General features: G+C 57.9%; 1 protein-coding gene across 8 annotated transcripts in view; it reads left to right on the top strand.

The window, feature by feature from the left end:
* Positions 1-17,311, top strand: part of OSBPL1A (oxysterol binding protein like 1A) — a 107,040-nt gene that overhangs the window by 36,210 nt on the left and 53,519 nt on the right. For 6 of the 8 annotated variants that reach the window (XM_036321053.1, XM_036321055.1, XM_036321054.1 and 3 more), the window contains one exon: positions 2,325-2,431. In XM_036321053.1, coding sequence (XP_036176946.1) covers positions 2,325-2,431 — 107 coding nt within the window. Of the gene's footprint in view, positions 1-2,324; positions 2,432-6,975; positions 7,394-17,311 lie in introns of those variants that run through there. The other 2 variants (XM_036321060.1, XM_036321061.1) reach the window with 2 other exon arrangements.

Genomic DNA, 17,311 nt, shown 5'->3' on the forward strand with positions numbered 1-17,311 from the left:
AAACCACTGGGCAGGTGAATAGTAACTTCCGGATCTCTAAACACCAGATTGTCAGAGACATTAGGTAACTTTTGAGTCTGTTTTGGACAGAAGAATTGGATACTCTTTCAGTAGATTCTTATAGAAACAATATGTATTTCTTGGGTTGTCTTTTGAAACAAGCTTGCATGTGTCCTTAAGTTTATTTTGACAGCTAATGTTTGCTCTATGCTAACCAGTGCTGTCTAGAGGGTGGAATGTCTCGCACAGGCACAATGGGAGATGGTTTAGCGCGTGATGGCACTTAACGCAGGACTCACAGCCCCGGGCCATGCCTGCGCTTCCTGGCGCGGAGTGGAAGTGGGACCTTACTGGGTTACCCCCAGCGGGGGCGGAGCTGTCTGTTCTGTGCAGCTCCTCCCCTCAGCCGCAGCGCTGACCCGTCTGTGGAGGGACTTTCAGGTCGGATGGAGCCCAGCACATGGCACTGTCACCTGCTGTTTGGAGCCCGTACAGGAGGACTCTCACCTGTGCACCAAAGGTTCCGAGTGAGAGTAAAGCCCGGAAAGTCAGGTTTCTCTCAGAACGCAGTCGCTTCAATGGGGCGCAGGGAGGGATCGCCAGCACGAGGACGATCCTACGATGGGAAATAGTGCGATGTCGTGTGGCCTTCGTACCCGGATGTCAGTGAGCGCGTGTGTATAACTCACTCCCGCTGACCTCTTTCTGGTGCCCACTTCTGCCTTCCGAGTTTTGAGACATAATTTTTCCAAGAAAAGGACTTTTCTTTGCTCAAATCATATTTTTATAGAAATTTTAGAAAATAAAAAATCTAGACGAATACTATTCACAATTTTATCACGTAGACAATATGGTCACGGATAATCTGTCATGTGTTCTTGTAGGTTTTACTTATTTTTATTTCTTATTTGAAACTTCTTGTCTCTTGATCGGGGAGCCCACTGTCTCATGTCCTAATCAATTGAGATTGCTGGCGTTTGGGCTCACAAGGTTGCTTGTGCTCACTGGCCTTGCTTTGTTTTCAGAACAGCGTTCTGAGTGAGGCGACTTGAAATACAAAGGATGCCGCTGGTTTCATTGTCTTTCTCCTTTTTTTTTTTTTTGATGAAAAGCTTCCTCAATGTTATGATTTTTATTTGATGGAAGAGACACATTGGAAGGACCCTAATGCATAGTTAGCATAAATTCCAGCCGGCTTTCACTGAGCTGTGTCCCTGCATTAATCCAGAGGGGAAATGGCATGTACTTGTCTTGTACGTGATGAGAGGGCATTCTGTCTCGTTTCTGTTTTCTGTGATGGTAAATGGGTTAAGATAATGGGCAAATGGTCTAGTTTCTTCAGGGCACCTGGGGAAATACACTCAGGGGCCTTTCTGTGTCTGAGGGGAACTGGGTCCAGGACCTCCCTGGGTACCAACACCTGCAGATGCTCAAGTCCGTTGCATAAAAGGCATAGCATTTGCACGTAACCTACCTTGACCCTGCACACCTTAAATCATCTCCAGTTACTTACAATACCGAATGCAAGGAAATGCTATGTGAATGGTTGCTATACTGCATCGTCTGGGGAATAGTGAGAAGAAAGACGTCTGTACACGTTGACTTCACACACAGTACATGCCAGCAACAGCATGCCATTTCCGCTGTGAATCGTCTCGATCTGCGCTGGGTGGCTCTCAGGCGTGGAACCTGGGGATATGGGGGCCACTGCATTGCCAGTTCTTTCTTCCCAACGCAAACACGTTCTAAGAAATACTGAAACTCTGTAGGGACAAACCTACTAGAAGGCCCTGAAACTCCACAGGGACAAACCTGCTAAAAGGCCCTGAAACTACAGGGGCACAGCTTTGAGAGTGAAAAGACCTGTTTATGCCAAACATTTGTCCGATAAGAACTAGAGGAACTTGGGTGAATGCCGCCTTCAGGTGCCTCAGCCAGCCTGCCAGGACCGGGTGACTTCTGTGTGTCCAGCAGTGCGCTGAGTGATGTGCAGGAACGCCATGAAAGGAGCTGTGACGTGTGCACCCGTGCCGTCAGCCCTCTTGGCGGCGCGTCTCTTAAACACGGTTGTTACTTACCTGCCAGCGCGTGGCCCGCCGGGCTCTCCCCTTGCGGGACGCCAGCCGTCCCCGGCCAGGGCTGCCTCGCTCGCTTTCTGGGCGTTTCCGTGCCCGGCGAACGCAGGTGCTCACTGTGCCCAGGACGGGACTGTCGCTCTGTGTAGGTGGCGACAAGAAACACGAAGTTGGTGGCTGTGAGGATGTTTGGTCAGAGTGACGCCGAGGACTTACCGTCCCTCTCACGGGGGGTGTGTTTATTTCTAGAGATGCTTCCGTCCTTTCTTCAGAAAGTGGACGTTGTCTCCGAGGCGTCGAGGGAGACCTGCGCGGCGCTGAGCGACTGCCTCACGCTCCTCGCGAAGCAGGAAGGGGTAGGTCCCGCGGAGTCGCGTTTCCCCGCAGTCGAGGGCGCGTCGCCTACTGGCCATCCAGTGAGTCAGTGCTTTCAGAAAGTGCACAGGCAGGAGCCACGGTGCCAACAGAGGACATGGAAGCTGCATTCTTCACCAGATCTTAGCTACTTTTTTGCATTTTTATAATAGTTTGAGCCAAATGGATGGCATATGCCACAGAACAAGGTCTCACGTGCTCCCAGAACTCATTCATCCTTAATTGGGCAGGGTGATTCCGAAACAGTTCCTGTTCATACCATCCAGTCATGGATATAGCCATGTTTATTAACAAGCTGTTTTCAAGTCCTACTTCTAGTGAAATGTTCCAATAAGAGGGTTAGGAAAATATTCTAGAGACCAAGGCCTTTATGTGAAAACTATCTGATACTTTTATTTACCTGTGTGAACTGAACTCAGTGGGTGAAATGCATACTGTTTTCATTCTAATATTTTTTGATGACAGTTATTCTAAATGTTTGACATTTACTTTTTTTAATTATTGATTTTAGAGAGTGGGAGGAGAGAGAGAGAGAGACATGAGCTTGTTGTTGCACTCGTTTTTGCGTTCATCGGTTGATTCTTGTATGTGTCTTGACCTGGATTGAACCGTCAGCCTTGGCATATCGGGGCGAGGCTCCAACCACCCAAGCCACCCAGCCAGGGCCTCACATTTGTTTCTTAAGCCGAATTGTTAAACTTAACACAGAAGTGCCTGGAGGGGGCAGTCTCATAGGACTCTGTTTTTTGACTAAATGGCCCAGTCCTGCTCATAGTTTTTTTTTTTTTGAAGATCCAATATATATATATTTAATTATTTTAAACATTATTGGGTGACATTAGTCAACATGAACATACAGGTCTCGTGTGGATTACTAATTTACAACATCTGTATATGGGACCATGTGCCCACCACCCAGAGTCAGGTCTCCTGTTCCCTCATATTAGGGCCCCTTTCTCCCCCCACCCCCTCCCTCAGGCAATGCCCACACGCTGTTTGTGTTCATAGCTTTCATTTTCATATTCCACATCTGAGTGAAATCATATAGTTCTTTGCTAAGACTTTTTGAATCTCTTTTGTTCCTTAGTGGGGTTTTTTTGTGCCAAATTTTTATTATTATTGGGTTCAAAATATCCCTAACTTCTTTTAAATTTTTAATTATAGTTGACATATGACATTAGTCCCAGTTTCAGGTGCACAGCATGCTGATTCAGCATTTATATACCTCACGGTGTTATCGCACGCCATCTGTCACCAAACAAAATTAATGACAATATTATTAGCTCTTTTCTCTGTGGCTCCTTGTGGATTTTTTTTTTTAATTCTCTCTGATTTTTAGATCGACTGTGTGCCTGCCTCTAGCCATGGAATACTGATCCCTTCTGATTTACTCTTTAAATCTCCTGTTTATTAAAACAAAAACCAGATAACAAACTTGGTAAAATTACGTCTACAGACAGAGTCCCCTGGCTGTGTGCGAGCCGGAGGGTTTACCGTGAGCCCCGGCTGAGTGCCGGGCTCGGGGCCTCTGTGTGGCTCGGGGGTGCCGCCTGCTCGTTTGGGAATGCTGCGCCCCGACCCAGGTCCTGAGGACTTCCTACGGCCTCCACGTGAAGGAGGCAGGACTGGGCGTGTGTCACTCGTAAATAACATGCTAGTGTTGAAAAGGAAGCTGCAATACAGCAGGCTGTCAGGTTTGTGATGGGTGTGCTGAAGGGAACCCTACTGGATGTTTTAGGGCAGCGGTTCTCAACCTTCTGGCCTTTTAAATACGGTTCCTCATGTTGTGACCCAACCATAAGATTATTTTCGTTGCTACTTCATTATAACTGTCATGTTGCTACTGTGATGAGTCGTCATGTAAATATCTGATATGCAGTATGGTCTTAGGCGACCCCTGTGAAAGGGCCGTTCGACCGCCAAGGGGGTCGCGACCCACAGGCTGAGAACCGCTGTTTTGGGGGGAAGCCTTGGGAACGTACTGGAGTGTTCATGTGCTGGTCTTTCTCTAACCTTGTGTTCAAGGGGCTAGAAACGGGGATCCTGAATCAGCTTTGTTCTGTGTTTCCCTCAGCGGAGGGGGGTGTCGCAGTGGGTACCTGTCAGACAGACATCACTGTGGGTGCCCTTCTCTGTGGGTCGAGCTCCCCGACACTAGTCAGACCTGCTTTTCCAGGTAGGCACTTGCCTCCTACGGTTGGCGTGGCTCTCGGGTGAGACGTTTACTCCCTCGTCGTCTCCGCCCTGCCAAGGCGTGCGGCCGGCGTTGATGGGAATCTCGGGCTGCGTGTGTCACGGGGAGATTCGGGCCACGGCAGGGCCCGCGGGCAGGGCTGCGCTCGGACTGATGCTTCTTTGGGGACAAATCCTGCTTCGTGTGACTCGTCACGAACGTCCTGGTCGCTGTACCCACTCGCTGGCTGTGCTGGTCACAGCCCTTGAGTCACGGTCCCTGATCCCTTCGTTCCCAACGTGAACGCCCTCCAGGCCTCGCTCTGTCTCTCCTCTGCTCTGAGTGGAACTCGGTTCAGCGTTAGGCAGCCATTGCCCAGCCGCCCGCCTGCGCGCCGCGCCCGCCCCCCTCTCTGTCTGTCTGTCTCCTCCTGGAGTCTGCTCGTCATTTCTGCTCGAAATCAGCCCCTCTGCCCCTCAGCTTGTCTCCCTTTCCAATTCCATTTTAGAAAGACACTTTCTGTTTTCACGTCTTTACTCCTCAGCTGGTCCTCTGCACCCATTCTTGCCAGGCTGCCTACTGCTGAGCCAGGGGACAGCTCTGAACACCTCGCCTGTCCTTCGAGGGCCTGCCTGCCGCCCCCGCTGCTGCCAGAGCCTTCTCCGCGGCCTCAGGGCCGCTCCCAGAGCTGCTCTTCCTACAGCAGCACCCCCCCCCCGCCCTGATTCTTCGCATCCCCGGGTTGGGGGGGGGCTCCCCCTCAGCCTTCTCACCCGAAGGCTCACCACTCCAGCCAGCACCCGTGGTGACTCAGGTGCCCGCCGCAGACCATCCTGAGCACGAACCAGTGTCCAGGCCGGGGAACATCTGCATGTGGCAGCGTTTCCCGGCCTCTTACCTGCAGCCGAGTAACAAGGGCTCACCACCTGTTTGGTCTCTCAAGCCACAGACGCGAGCGGTCTGGGGTTCATCCTTCCTTCTCATCCCCCCACCATTCTTCCTGTATCTCAGTTGTCTGCCTCCCTTTCCTCCCCCAACAGAGTCCCCAGCGCCACTCTGTGGGGTGAGGTCGCAGGCGGGCTGTGGCATGCCTGCCCGTCTCACCCAGGTTCCCCCTTCCAACTGGGTTAGACTCCCCCCGGCTCCAGCAGCTCCTCGCTACTGTAGCTCTGGCCAGTGTGACAGTGTATCCTCGTCTGTATGCACTGCCCTAAGCACACTGCTCTGAGTTACTGCGGTGGCGGCCTGTCTGCCTGTCCTTGGCACTAGTGGACAGCTGGGATGGGGGTGACTGAACATGAAGAAAAAAGGAGAGACTGAAAGGGTTTGGTGAGGCCAGCAGCTCTGCCTTCGTGACTCGAACCAACTGAAGGTGTGTGGGGATTCCACTCCACCATGAGGCTCCTTCCCAGAGCCCGCAGGCGACTGAGGGCCTCAGCGCAGCCCGGTGGCAGGGCCTGTGGTGTTGGTTGTGGTGCGTTTGCCTTGTAAACGGAGCCCCTCCTCCCGCGCTCAGGGCCCAGGAGACTCTGCAGCCAGGGCTCCTCCTTACCAAGCCAGGCTTTTGGAAATTTACTATTTAAAAAGAAAAGAGAAAGCAAGCCAGCTTTCGAGTCGCGGGCCATGGCGTGGTTGGGGGATTCCCTGAGGACGCCTGGCTGGGCCCTGGTCTGTGGCCCACCGCCCTGGGAGCGAGCGCACCGGGGCCGCCAGCAGGTGGTCGGTTCTGTCCAGTGTGACTCGTCCTGGAAGTTCGAGGGCAGCTTCGCCCGCATTGGAAAGGGTTAAAGCTGCTGCTGGACAGAAAGTCCCCCTCACTGTCCACAGCCTCCCTGTTCACCAGGATCGCCACCGGGGGACCTCCACTGGGGCTGGTGGGGGGGGGGTCCTGCCCTTCGCCCCTGTCTACCCCAAGTCTGGCTGCGGTCAGTCCGTTCCGACGTGGGGCTCACGGGGGGCGGGGGGTGCTGCTGTTCCCCCTTCCTTTCTGGGTCCCAGTGGCCCAGGCCGCGCACAGCACAGCGAGCGGAGGGCAGCGCAGCCTTTATTTCAGAATCGGCAACGACTGGACTTGGTGTGAGACCAAGTGTCCCTCATCCCGGAGGTGGGGGGCCGCGGGGAGGTGGGGGGGGCCCGCGGGAAGGTGGGGGGGGCCGCGGGGAGGTGGGGGGGCCGCCGGGAGGTGGGGGGGCGCCGGGAGGGGGTTCCTCGCTCCCCGGGGCGGCCGGGCAGCGTTTGGAAGTTGCAGGGCCGGCTTCTCCAGCAGAGGGCTCAGCGCGCCGCCCGGACCCGCGGCCTCTGCGGGATGCGCGGTGGCGTTTCCTGCCGCCTCCCTCCCGGCTCCCTGCCCGCCCCCCCCAACTCCCTGCCAGCCTCCCCCGTTCCCGGAGCCGCTGCTCGCGGCTCTGCCCGGCTGGTCCTACCTGCGCCTCCCGGACGCAGGGGGAGGCGGGAGGAGGCCGAGGCCCCGCAGCCGCGCCGCTGCAGGCCGTGCCCGCGCCCAGCCCTGCCCCCGGAGGCGGCCCAGCGCCCAGGCCGGGACCTCGCCGAGTCAGCGCCCCGCGGGGAGGGCCGCCCCCCTGACCTCGCCCGGACGGGGCGGGCCGCGCGAAGGTGACTTAGGGGACCTTGCGGCGCCCGGGTGCGGGCCGGGCTGCGGAGGCGGAGCAGGCCGAGCGCACTCGGAGCCGGCGGAGGAGCAGGCGGAGCGGCGCCCGGATCCCGGATCCCGGACCCCGGACCCCGGACCCCGGACCCCGGACCGGCCCAGGTGGGTGGGCGCGCGGGGCGGGGTGGCGGCGGGAAGGGGAGGGGGAGCTGGGCAGGAGGGGGAGGGGGACGCCGGCGGGAAGGGGAGGGGGAGCTGGGCAGGAGGGGGAGGGGGACGCCGGCGGGAGGGGCGGCCACGGCGATGGGGCTGCGAGCGGATCCTGGAACAGCTGGAGGCCAGCGCGGCCGCGGGCGCGGGAGGGGACAGGCCCGGTCTCCCTGGGCTCCAGGCCCTCGGGTCCCAGCAGGCAGCCGGGGACGCGCCCCTTTCACCTTGACGCGGGGGCAGGTCGGGGCGGGGAGGCGGGGAGGACGCGGTCACCTTTCGTGGGGCTGCCGGTCGGCCGACATCGGCAGCCACCGACGGTCCCAGAAAACGCAGGAAATGCACGCGTGACGGACAGGCGGGGGAGGGGGGGCTCCCAACTTTGTTTTGCTGGAGGATGTTGATGACTCACAGGCGGTCTTTGTAGCCGAACCCGAACCCAGACCCAGGAGAATCAGCGCCTGGCGCTCAGAGCATGTTTGGGTCGCGGGTGTTTTTCTGGGTTTGGGGGGAGGGGGGCGGGGTGCCGGGGAGCCAGCGCCTAACGCGATTGGAGTTTCCGATGAGAGTGAGGTTGGAGGGGACAGGACCTGCTTTTCCGGGGACCAGCATCGCCTTCTGGGACCTTCCCCAAACGGGAAAAATGCCTGAAATGCGCGTTGGCGGTGTCACGTGAGGCGACCCAGGAATCTAGATGCAGATTTCTCCGCGGTTGAGCTCACACCAGGGTCCTCACCGGCCCCTCGTGTCTGAGCTCCGCTGGAGCTGGTGGCGAGTGCGCGGAGGTTTGGTGGGACGGGCACCCGGGACGGGGCCTTGTCCAGCCTTGCCCTGGCCGGACACGGGGCCCCGGAGGCGCTGTCAGGCTGATCCAGGCCCGGGGCCCTTTAGGGCTAATTTGGGGGCTGTCTTGGGTGTGGACAGGGACCCCCAGCCTCTCGCCCTCGCAGAATGGGGGCGCACAGGCCTCAGGTTCCACGTTAAAAGCCAAGGCCTGTGGCTGTCCCCGGGGACTGTGAGCAGTTCAGGGTCGTTTACACGCCACACGCTGCTCACAGAACATCGGGGACATGATTGTGCAACATGCTCAGCTCTGCGTGTGCCGTGTGCCGTGTGCCACGCACACGCTCCGGTAACTTACCTGTGCCTCTGGCACTCGGGCGTGTCATTGCGTGTATCAGCTCCATGAGGATTGTAAGAAAGCCTTGATTCCTTTAAAAAGTAGAAATGTAGTCTTTTTATTTGGTCTGCATTATTCAACACACATTCCCACATTTTTAACTTGTATGTGTCATCCAGAAATATACCAATTAATTTTGGAAACAGCTAGGACATAAGCTAAATAAAGATGTAAAATGAAGCTGGTTTTTATTTTGGTAACTTTTGTGGCATTTTGAACAAAAAATATGTAAGGTTTTAATTAGCAGCATGTACGTGTGTGTGCATGTGCGTGCACGCGCGTGCGTACGTTTGTGCACATGTGTGTCGTGCATGGGTGCATGTGTGCGTGTATGTGTGCATGCATGTGTGTGCATGCATATACTTGTGTGCGTGTGCGCACACTTGTGTGCATGCGTGCATGCACTTGTGTGTGCACTTGTGTGTGCACTTGTGTGCGTGTGCGTGTGGTGTGTGCATGTCTGTGCACTTGTGTGCGTGTATGTGTGCATGCATGTGTGTGCATATAGTTGTGCGTGCGGGTGCACTTGTGTGCATGCTTGTGTGCACTTTGTGCGTGCGTGCGGTGTGTGCATGTGTGCGTGTGTGCATGTCTGCATGTGTGCATGCGCGTGTGCGTGTGGTGTGCGCAGGTCTGTGCATGTGTGCGTGCGTGCGCACGTGTGTGGCTTCTCATGCTTGATGTGACCCAGGATCCGTCCTGATGAGTTTGCATCGCTGGCACCGGTGCTGCCGTGGGGGTGGGTTGTTTCCTTCCCACCAGGTTCCTCTCGGGGAGCCAGTAGCTGAGGCTTGAGAGTGAGTTAGAGGCAGACAGCTTCCTCTCTTCTAGCTGCACAGGTTGAGCCGGTGCCTCCCGTGCATTCTGTGGTGGCCCCCATAGCTCGGCACCTGTCCTTCATGCAGCGCTTCCTGTGGGACGCGCCGTGGAATGTTGGAGGGCTTTCCTCCATTCAGTGTCTGCCGATGCCTGCCTTGTCCGTACAGCCTTAGGACGGAGCCGGGGGTGGGGCAGGGGTGTCCGGGCTAGAGGAACAGCAGCAGGGGCTTCTGAAAGACTGAAGCAGCCTGAAGAGTCGGGATCTTAACTGGGGCAGCTAGACTCTGGGAGAGATGTGGTCAGCGGAGATTTAATCGGATTTGCTCCCCCGGGAAGGAGGGAGGACAGGCCTTGGGAGCAGGTGCGGAATTCCAGGCGACAGTGGAAAGGAAGGGGAGCCAGTGCCAGGGAGGCCCTCGCGAGGCAAGGATGTAAACAGGATGTAAACAAGCTGATGCTGGAGGGGCTGGGGGGCGGGAGGGAGGGGGGGTGCGGCATCGCAGATGCCAGGTGTGGGCCCGAGTCACTGGGTAGAAGGTAAAGGAAGGGGTAGTAAAGGGGGTAGGAGGGTGGGTTCCCCTTTGGACATGATGGCACCCAAGTCAGGGTGTCCTTGTCCCAATGCAGTGTGGGCACCACTGGTTTAGGGAGTCCCCTGGACATGCGTGGGGTGGGGGCGAAGGAGTCAGTAATCCCCCCCCCCCCCCCCCCCAGGAAGGAGCAGAGCGGCTGGAAAGGGCTGGGAGGAATGGACGGGTCTGACATTAGAAGTCAAGTGGCAGCAGGGGAGGCGGGGGCCTGGGACGGAGCAGTGGGAGCAGGAGGAGAGGCCGGAGATGGTCAGGGGTTGCGATGGGAGCTGACCTGGGGTTATGGGTGGGCAGCCAGCGGTCAATGCTGTTTGGACACAGGATGCGGAGAAGCCAGATTGCAGCTGGCGAGGAAGAGAGTGGGAAGTGAGAGCAGAAAGAGGGAAGCTGCCTCCGGCCTCTGAGGGAAGACAGCGTTGGTCCTGTCTCTCAGTCCCTGCACCGCGTCCCCGCTTCTCTGGTTGCTGATGGCAGCAGCGGCGGACGGGGCTCAGGACAGAGCTGCCCGAAGCCGGGTGGACGGGGCTCAGGACAGAGCTGCCCGAAGCCGGGTGGACGGGGCTCAGGACAGAGCTGCCCGAAGCCGCGTGGACGGGGCTCAGGACAGAGCTGCCCGAAGCCGGGTGGACGGGGCTCAGGACAGAGCTGCCCGAGGCCAAGTGGACGGGGCTCAGGACAGAGCTGCCCGAAGCCGGGTGGACGGGGCTCAGGACAGAGCTGCCCGAAGCCGGGTGGACGGGGCTCAGGACAGAGCTGCCCGAAGCCGGGTGGACGGGGCTCAGGACAGAGCTGCCCGAAGCCGGGTGGACGGGGCTCAGGACAGAGCTGCCCGAGGCCAAGTGGACGGGGCTCAGGACAGAGCTGCCCGAAGCCGGGTGGACGGGGCTCAGGACAGAGCTGCCCGAAGCGGAGGGGTCCGGGCTGCTCCCTGGGTTCCGGGAGGCTGCTTCTAGCTCTAGGATTCGCTGTCAGGAATGATGCTCAGTAAATACCATTCATCAGATGAACAAAGTTCCCGTTTGTCCTTACATTGTTGAATTTTTTTTTTTAATCCTGAAAGGGGTGCTGAGTTTTATCAGATGTTCCTTCTGCTTCTATTAAGCTTCTTAAAAAATTGCTCAGGTGGCCAGTGACACTTTGTGGTGCTCAGCCACCCTGTGCCCTGAGCAGACTGGCTCGGGCGGCCGCGTTTCTGTGACCTTCTCCCCGGTTTGGTTTCTTGGGGTTTCAGCGTCTGTTCTTGAGGGAGGGGTTTCCTCAGAGCTCAGTGTGGGGGTGTCATGGCCCCGGGACAGGCCGTGAGCGCCCCTCCTGGTCCTTTTGTGTCCATTTTCACATGGTCCGTATTTCCAGGAATTTATTTTTTCACTCAGGTTTTGAAATGTAGAGATGTTGGTAATATTTTAAGAACGATCTTCGCAACTGAGGCTGGACCTGTAGTCGTGCGTGCTTTATCCTAATCTGTATCCTCTTTCCCGAATACTTATGTGGATGTTTCCAAAGAAATCTCTCTCTTAAAAACGAGTCTCGTTCAGCTTTGCTTGGCTGTTTTTTTTGAAGAACCGTGTTTAGCTTTATGCCGTCTTTTTCTTTTAAGTTCGTTGTTACTGACTCTCTCGCTTTTTAGTTCATGTTTCCCTAGGATCTTCACATGTCTTAGCCTTTGTCTCTGGATAGCGGATAATGTGCTCAAAATGTGTTCTTTTCCAGATTTCAGATCGTGTATTTTTTAGTCCCAGTTTTGTGACTTAGTGAACCGCCCCAGCCAGCGCTGCCCATGACTTCCTTCCAGGTGCTCGCAGCGGCCGTCCTAGACGCTCTCTGGATGAGGTCTCTGTGTGGCGGACAGGCCCGCCCTCCTGGGGTTCAGCACCCCTGAGGCCAGGAAGGTGTGGCTGCTCACACATTTTTCTCTTACCCAGCTCCTCCTTGTTTCCATTGCTTGGCATTTAAAAAAACGTATATTTTTATTGATTTCAGAGAGGAAGGGAGATGGAGAGGGAGAGAGAAGCATCAATGATGAGAGAGAATCATGGATTGGCTGCCTCCTGCACGCCCCACACTGGGGATGGAGCCCACAGCCTGGGCCTGTGCTCTGACCGGGAATCGAACCCTGACCTCCTGGCTCCTAGGTGATGCTCAGCCACTGAGCTACACGGGCCAGCCTTTGCTTGGTATTTTTATCGTCTTTTCCATTTCCACCTGCTGCTCCCTCCTCCTCCTCCTTTCCCGTCACCCTCACAGCCTCTTTCCGTCCCTTGGTCCTTGGCTGGTGGCAGCAGATGGGGTGGTAGGGTGCCAACCTGCGCCGTCAGGAGCCCTGAGGGTGGGGCTGCCGCGAGATGAAGACGGCCAGACCAGGTGCCCCCATCGATGGCCGAGCCTGTGATCCAGGGATTGTGAGTGCGGATCCATGCACGAGGAAGGACACAAATGAGGAAGACAATGCTCAGAGTTACATTGCTTCTGTCACAGGAAGAACTGTGACTAAACATATTCACAAGCTTAATTTTTATCCAACTGTTTAGAGCCAGAACAACAACAAAAAGTCTCTCCCGAAACCACTAAAGGGAAGGCTAGTGCCTCCAGGAAGCGCAGGAAGGCAGAGACCCGACAGCAACAGATCACAGGCAAAGGACCCGGTCATGGGGGTAGGGAGGGGGTCAGGGTGGCTGTGAGCTGCTCCCTTCTGGGGAGGAGGGCGCCTCCCGGGCCTGGCTCAGCCCCTGAGCAGAGCGGAGCCTGCCACTCCCACCCCCCGCACGGCTCCCCCGTCGGGGGGCTTCTGACCCACACCCCTCGGCTCTCCCGTCGGGGGGCGCTTCTGACCCACACCCCTCGGCTCTCCCGTCGGGGGGACTTCTGACCCACACCCCCCGGCTCTCCCGTCGGGGGCTTCTGACCCACACCCCCCGGCTCTCCCGTCGGGGGGACTTCTGACCCACACCCCTCGGCTCTCCCGTCGGGGGGGCTTCTGACCCACACCCCTCGGCTCTCCCGTCGGGGGGACTTCTGACCCACACCCCTCGGCTCTCCCGTCGGGGGGTCTTCTGACCCACACCCCTCGGCTCTCCCGTCGGGGGGGGCTTCTGACCCACACCCCCCGGCTCCCCCGTCGGGGGCTTCTGACCCACACCCCCCGGCTCTCCCGTCGGGGGGACTTCTGACCCACACCCCCCGGCTCTCCCGTCGGGGGCTTCTGACCCACACCCCTCGGCTCTCCCGTCGGGGGCTTCTGACCCACACCCCCCGGCTCTCCTGTCGGGGGCTTCTGACCCACACCCCCCGGCTCTCCCGTCGGGGGGTCTTCTGACCCACACCCCCCGGCTCTCCCGTCGGGGGCTTCTGACCCACACCCCTCGGCTCTCCCGTCGGGGGGACTTCTGACCCATACCCCTCGGCTCTCCCGTCGGGGGGGGCTTCTGACCCACACCCCCCGGCTCTCCCGTCGGGGGGACTTCTGACCCACACCCCTCGGCTCTCCCGTCGGGGGGGGCTTCTGACCCACACCCCTCGGCTCCCCCGTCGGGGGCTTCTGACCCACACCCCCCGGCTCTCCCGTCGGGGGGGCTTCTGACCCACACCCCTCGGCTCTCCCGTCGGGGCTTCTGACCCACACCCCTCGGCTCTCCCGTCGGGGCTTCTGACCCACACCCCACGGCTCCCCCGTCGGGGGGGCTTCTGACCCACACCCCACGGCTCCCCCGGCGGGGGGGGCTTCTGACCCACACCCCACGGCTCTCCCGTCGGGGACTTCTGACCCACACCCCCCGGCTCTCCCGTCGGGGGCTTCTGACCCACACCCCCCGGCTCCCCCGTCGGGGGCTTCTGACCCACACCCCTCGGCTCTCCCGTCGGGGCTTCTGACCCACACCCCTCGGCTCTCCCGTCAGGGGCTTCTGACCCACACCCCACGGCTCCCCCGGCGGGGGGGGGCTTCTGACCCACACCCCACGGCTCCCCCGGCGGGGGGGGCTTCTGACCCACACCCCACGGCTCCCCCGGCGGGGGGGGCTTCTGACCCACACCCCACGGCTCCCCCGTCAGGGGGGCTTCTGACCCACACCCCACAGCTCTCCCGTCGGGGCTTCCCGGCACAGACCACATTTCCTCCACTTCTCGCTGCCTGAACTGAGCACAAAATCCTTTCAAGTTATTTTTCTGAAAATAAAGCCCAGGAAACGCGCTTATAGAAACGAACATTTATCCTGATCTCCTGTGAGCCCCAGGGCAGGTCGTGGAGGGGGGGCTGTGTCCCACAGGAACGCGAGGCCTGGGGCCACCTGGCCCGGTGTCACCAAGCAAGAAAAGGGCCCTGACCTGGAGCCCCCCCCTCAGGGCTCCTGATGACGCAGGTCGGCACCCTTCCGACGCCCCTGCCCAGTGCTCCCCACATTCTCCCTGACGGCGTCATCAGCTGGGCCATACGAGGAGCAGCGAAGATCCTGGGGTGAACAGGGTGCCCCTCTGAGCATCTGAGGAGAATCGGACAAGCTCATCCGTCTCCTCTCTGGTGCTGGAGCCACGGTTCTGAGAGGGAAAGAGCCAGTGGAATGCGTGGGTCGGACCATGGAAAACCCTCCAAGGATCGGACGGGGCGGACCCCGGGGAGGCAAGGACAAGGGGGAGGAGGCAAGAAAGGGATCCATCCACAGGCAGGACAGGCACCACCGCACCTGGGCGCCGGCACCGACATGTGTGAAATCTCCTTCGTTTCCGAGGGGGCGGGAGGCCTGGGAGGGTCAGGCTGCCGAGCGATGCAGCTGGGAGGTGACGTTGGGCTCACCCAGCGTCTGCCACGTTCAGCGCTGGAGAGCAGCCCTGCATCCCGTGTGGCCTGGACTGGGGACAGGGACCGGGACAGCCAGACCATCGGGACAGCCAGACCATCGTACTCAGAGCTGGGCCCAGGTGAGAGCGTCTTGGTCTGACACAGGGTGCCACCTGGGGAAACACGCAGCGGCCGGGAATCCTGCCTCAGACGGTGCCCCCGCCCCTGGGCCAGGCTCTTGGCGACCGTCTGTGCTGGTGGCAGCTGCTTGTAGAGGCCACATTTCTGGGTGATGTGGGATTTAACCATTTCTCTAGCTCTTTGCAGTTTAATCCTAAAATGAAACTAGACTCCCAGAATGCTACAGTCTGAGCCATATTTCCTTAGTTTCCTGGAAAGCGGCCCTCACTCAGGTGTGAATTTGAATTATACCCTCAAGTTTTATGGAGGGCCATGGAAAATGCTGCGTTTGATGACATTACTGGCTGTTTTGCTCCCAAGTACTTGCATTTCCCCATGTACCACTGTGAGGAGTGAGAGCGAAGGGCGAGGGGGTGTTTGTTTTCCTTAAAGAACTGAGAGATGTTTCTTCCTTGTGGGCAATTGAAAGGGTGTGATTCTGTTTCTCGCTCTGTTGGCCTAAAGAGATCTCACGCCAGGGGGCTCGTCCGCAGCATCTGGGTGGCTCTGCCGCATTGTGGTCCTGCCTGGAACCTGCACGCGGCTCTGCGTTCATAGCCACCTTGCCGGTCCAGGTCGCTGCGGAGTGCCCTGTGCCTGCGTGGTTTCAGGGAGGGTGATTCTGTTTGGGGAGTCCTGTGAGTGGCGTCACACCGTGTATTTTGTGTGGCTCTTTTATCTCAGTCAGCATGATGCCTTCAGGCGTCATCGGTGTTGTATGTGTCAGAACCCCTTTCCTTTGGAGGCTGAAGAACACAGTCCGTGGCACGTCTGCACCACGTGCTGTTCACGCACCATCTGTCGGCGGGGCAGCCGGCTGATTTCACCTTCGGCTGCTGTGACTGTCGCTGCTAGGAACACGCGTGTGCGCATTCCTGCGTCTCTGCTTTCAGTTCTCTGAGCTGCACACTCCGTGGCATTGCTGAACCACGTGGGATTCTGTGGGTAGTGTCTGAGGCCTCGCACACTGTTTCCCCAGTGGCTGCGTCCGTTTACATCCCCGCCAGCAGGCACCGTGCTCGATTCTCTCATCCTCCCAGCACTTGTGACTTTGTGTGTGTGTGTGTGTGTGTGTGTGTGTGTGTGTGTTACTTGTGCAGTAGCCATCCTGATGGGTGTGTGGTGTGGGAAACGTGTTCGTAAGCAGAGCTTCACTTTTTCTATCCAAATGCTACCCCGGGACTGCCGGCCCCCCTTTTACAGGGACCCTCACTGCCTGCAGAGCAGTGGCTTCCTGCCGCTCTTCCAGCTGCTCAGGGGTTCCCCGTACCCCGCTCCCCGCCCCCCTCCCCCTGCCTGCAGTGGGTGAGAAGAGCTGCACGGGGCAGGCGTGTGCCGTGAGGTCGCGTGGGCCCCCTCCGTGTGGGCCTGGGTCTGTATTCTACTTTCATACGTGCCATCTTTCTGTACTTTCAGTTCCAAATGTTGATTTGCCGTTGTTTTTGAAAGGTCATTATGTAGTTGGAAATAACTTTTCTTGACTGCACGGGGAAATGGAGACGTGGCTGAATCACCACCGACACAGAATATGCGTCAAGGACATGAATAGCTTGAGAAAGGGCAAACCTGCGTGGACCTGTACGTGGGACGAATAATGAACCAGGTCACTCACAACCAGAGAGCGGGCCACTGAGCATTAAAATGACGGAATGGATGTGTCTGTAGTGAAGTTATTAGTTGATACTTAGCCATACCTAAGAGCACAGAATTCCTAGAAACAATGAAGTTGAAGGACAATGCTAAAAATAAGATGGGACCTCGGGAGAATATAATCACAAAATTATAAAAGGAATATTGAAGGCCACCTAATTTTCTTCCATTTGCAGAACCCCCTCCAGCTTCCTGCGGCTGGACGACCCTCTTATGCCTGTGAACACAGACACCGTGAGCGTGTAGGCCAAGAGCTGGGAGACTGGGGCAGCCCGGGTGGGGTGCGGCGCTGTCACTTGCTAGTTACGTGAGCCTGGGGAGCTGGAGTGGTAGGAATGCGTGAGTTTCCCCATCATAATACCATGCCTGCAGGACTGGGGGAGGAGTGGGATGGTATTCCAAGCACTTATCGCTTATCAGAGCACCTGGCCTGCGGCAAACACACCTACGTACTGACCCGCTCCTCCTGCTGCTGTTCCCATCACAGACGTGTCACCCAGAGGAGCGCGGGGGAGGGACCGACTCCCTCTGCTGGAAGGTGTTCCCTGCTGGGCCGGAAGGCGTGTGGGCATCAGCTCACAGGCACTGGGCGTTTTCATTCCTTTTAAAAAATCAGAAAATACATTTTAAGTGCCCCCAAAGCAGGAAAAATAAGAACCCATGTCCATTGCTTTAGGACTTCG

The sequence above is a fragment of the Myotis myotis genome, unplaced genomic scaffold (assembly GCF_014108235.1).
Source record: "Myotis myotis isolate mMyoMyo1 unplaced genomic scaffold, mMyoMyo1.p scaffold_m19_p_9, whole genome shotgun sequence".
NCBI lineage: Eukaryota > Metazoa > Chordata > Mammalia > Chiroptera > Vespertilionidae > Myotis > Myotis myotis.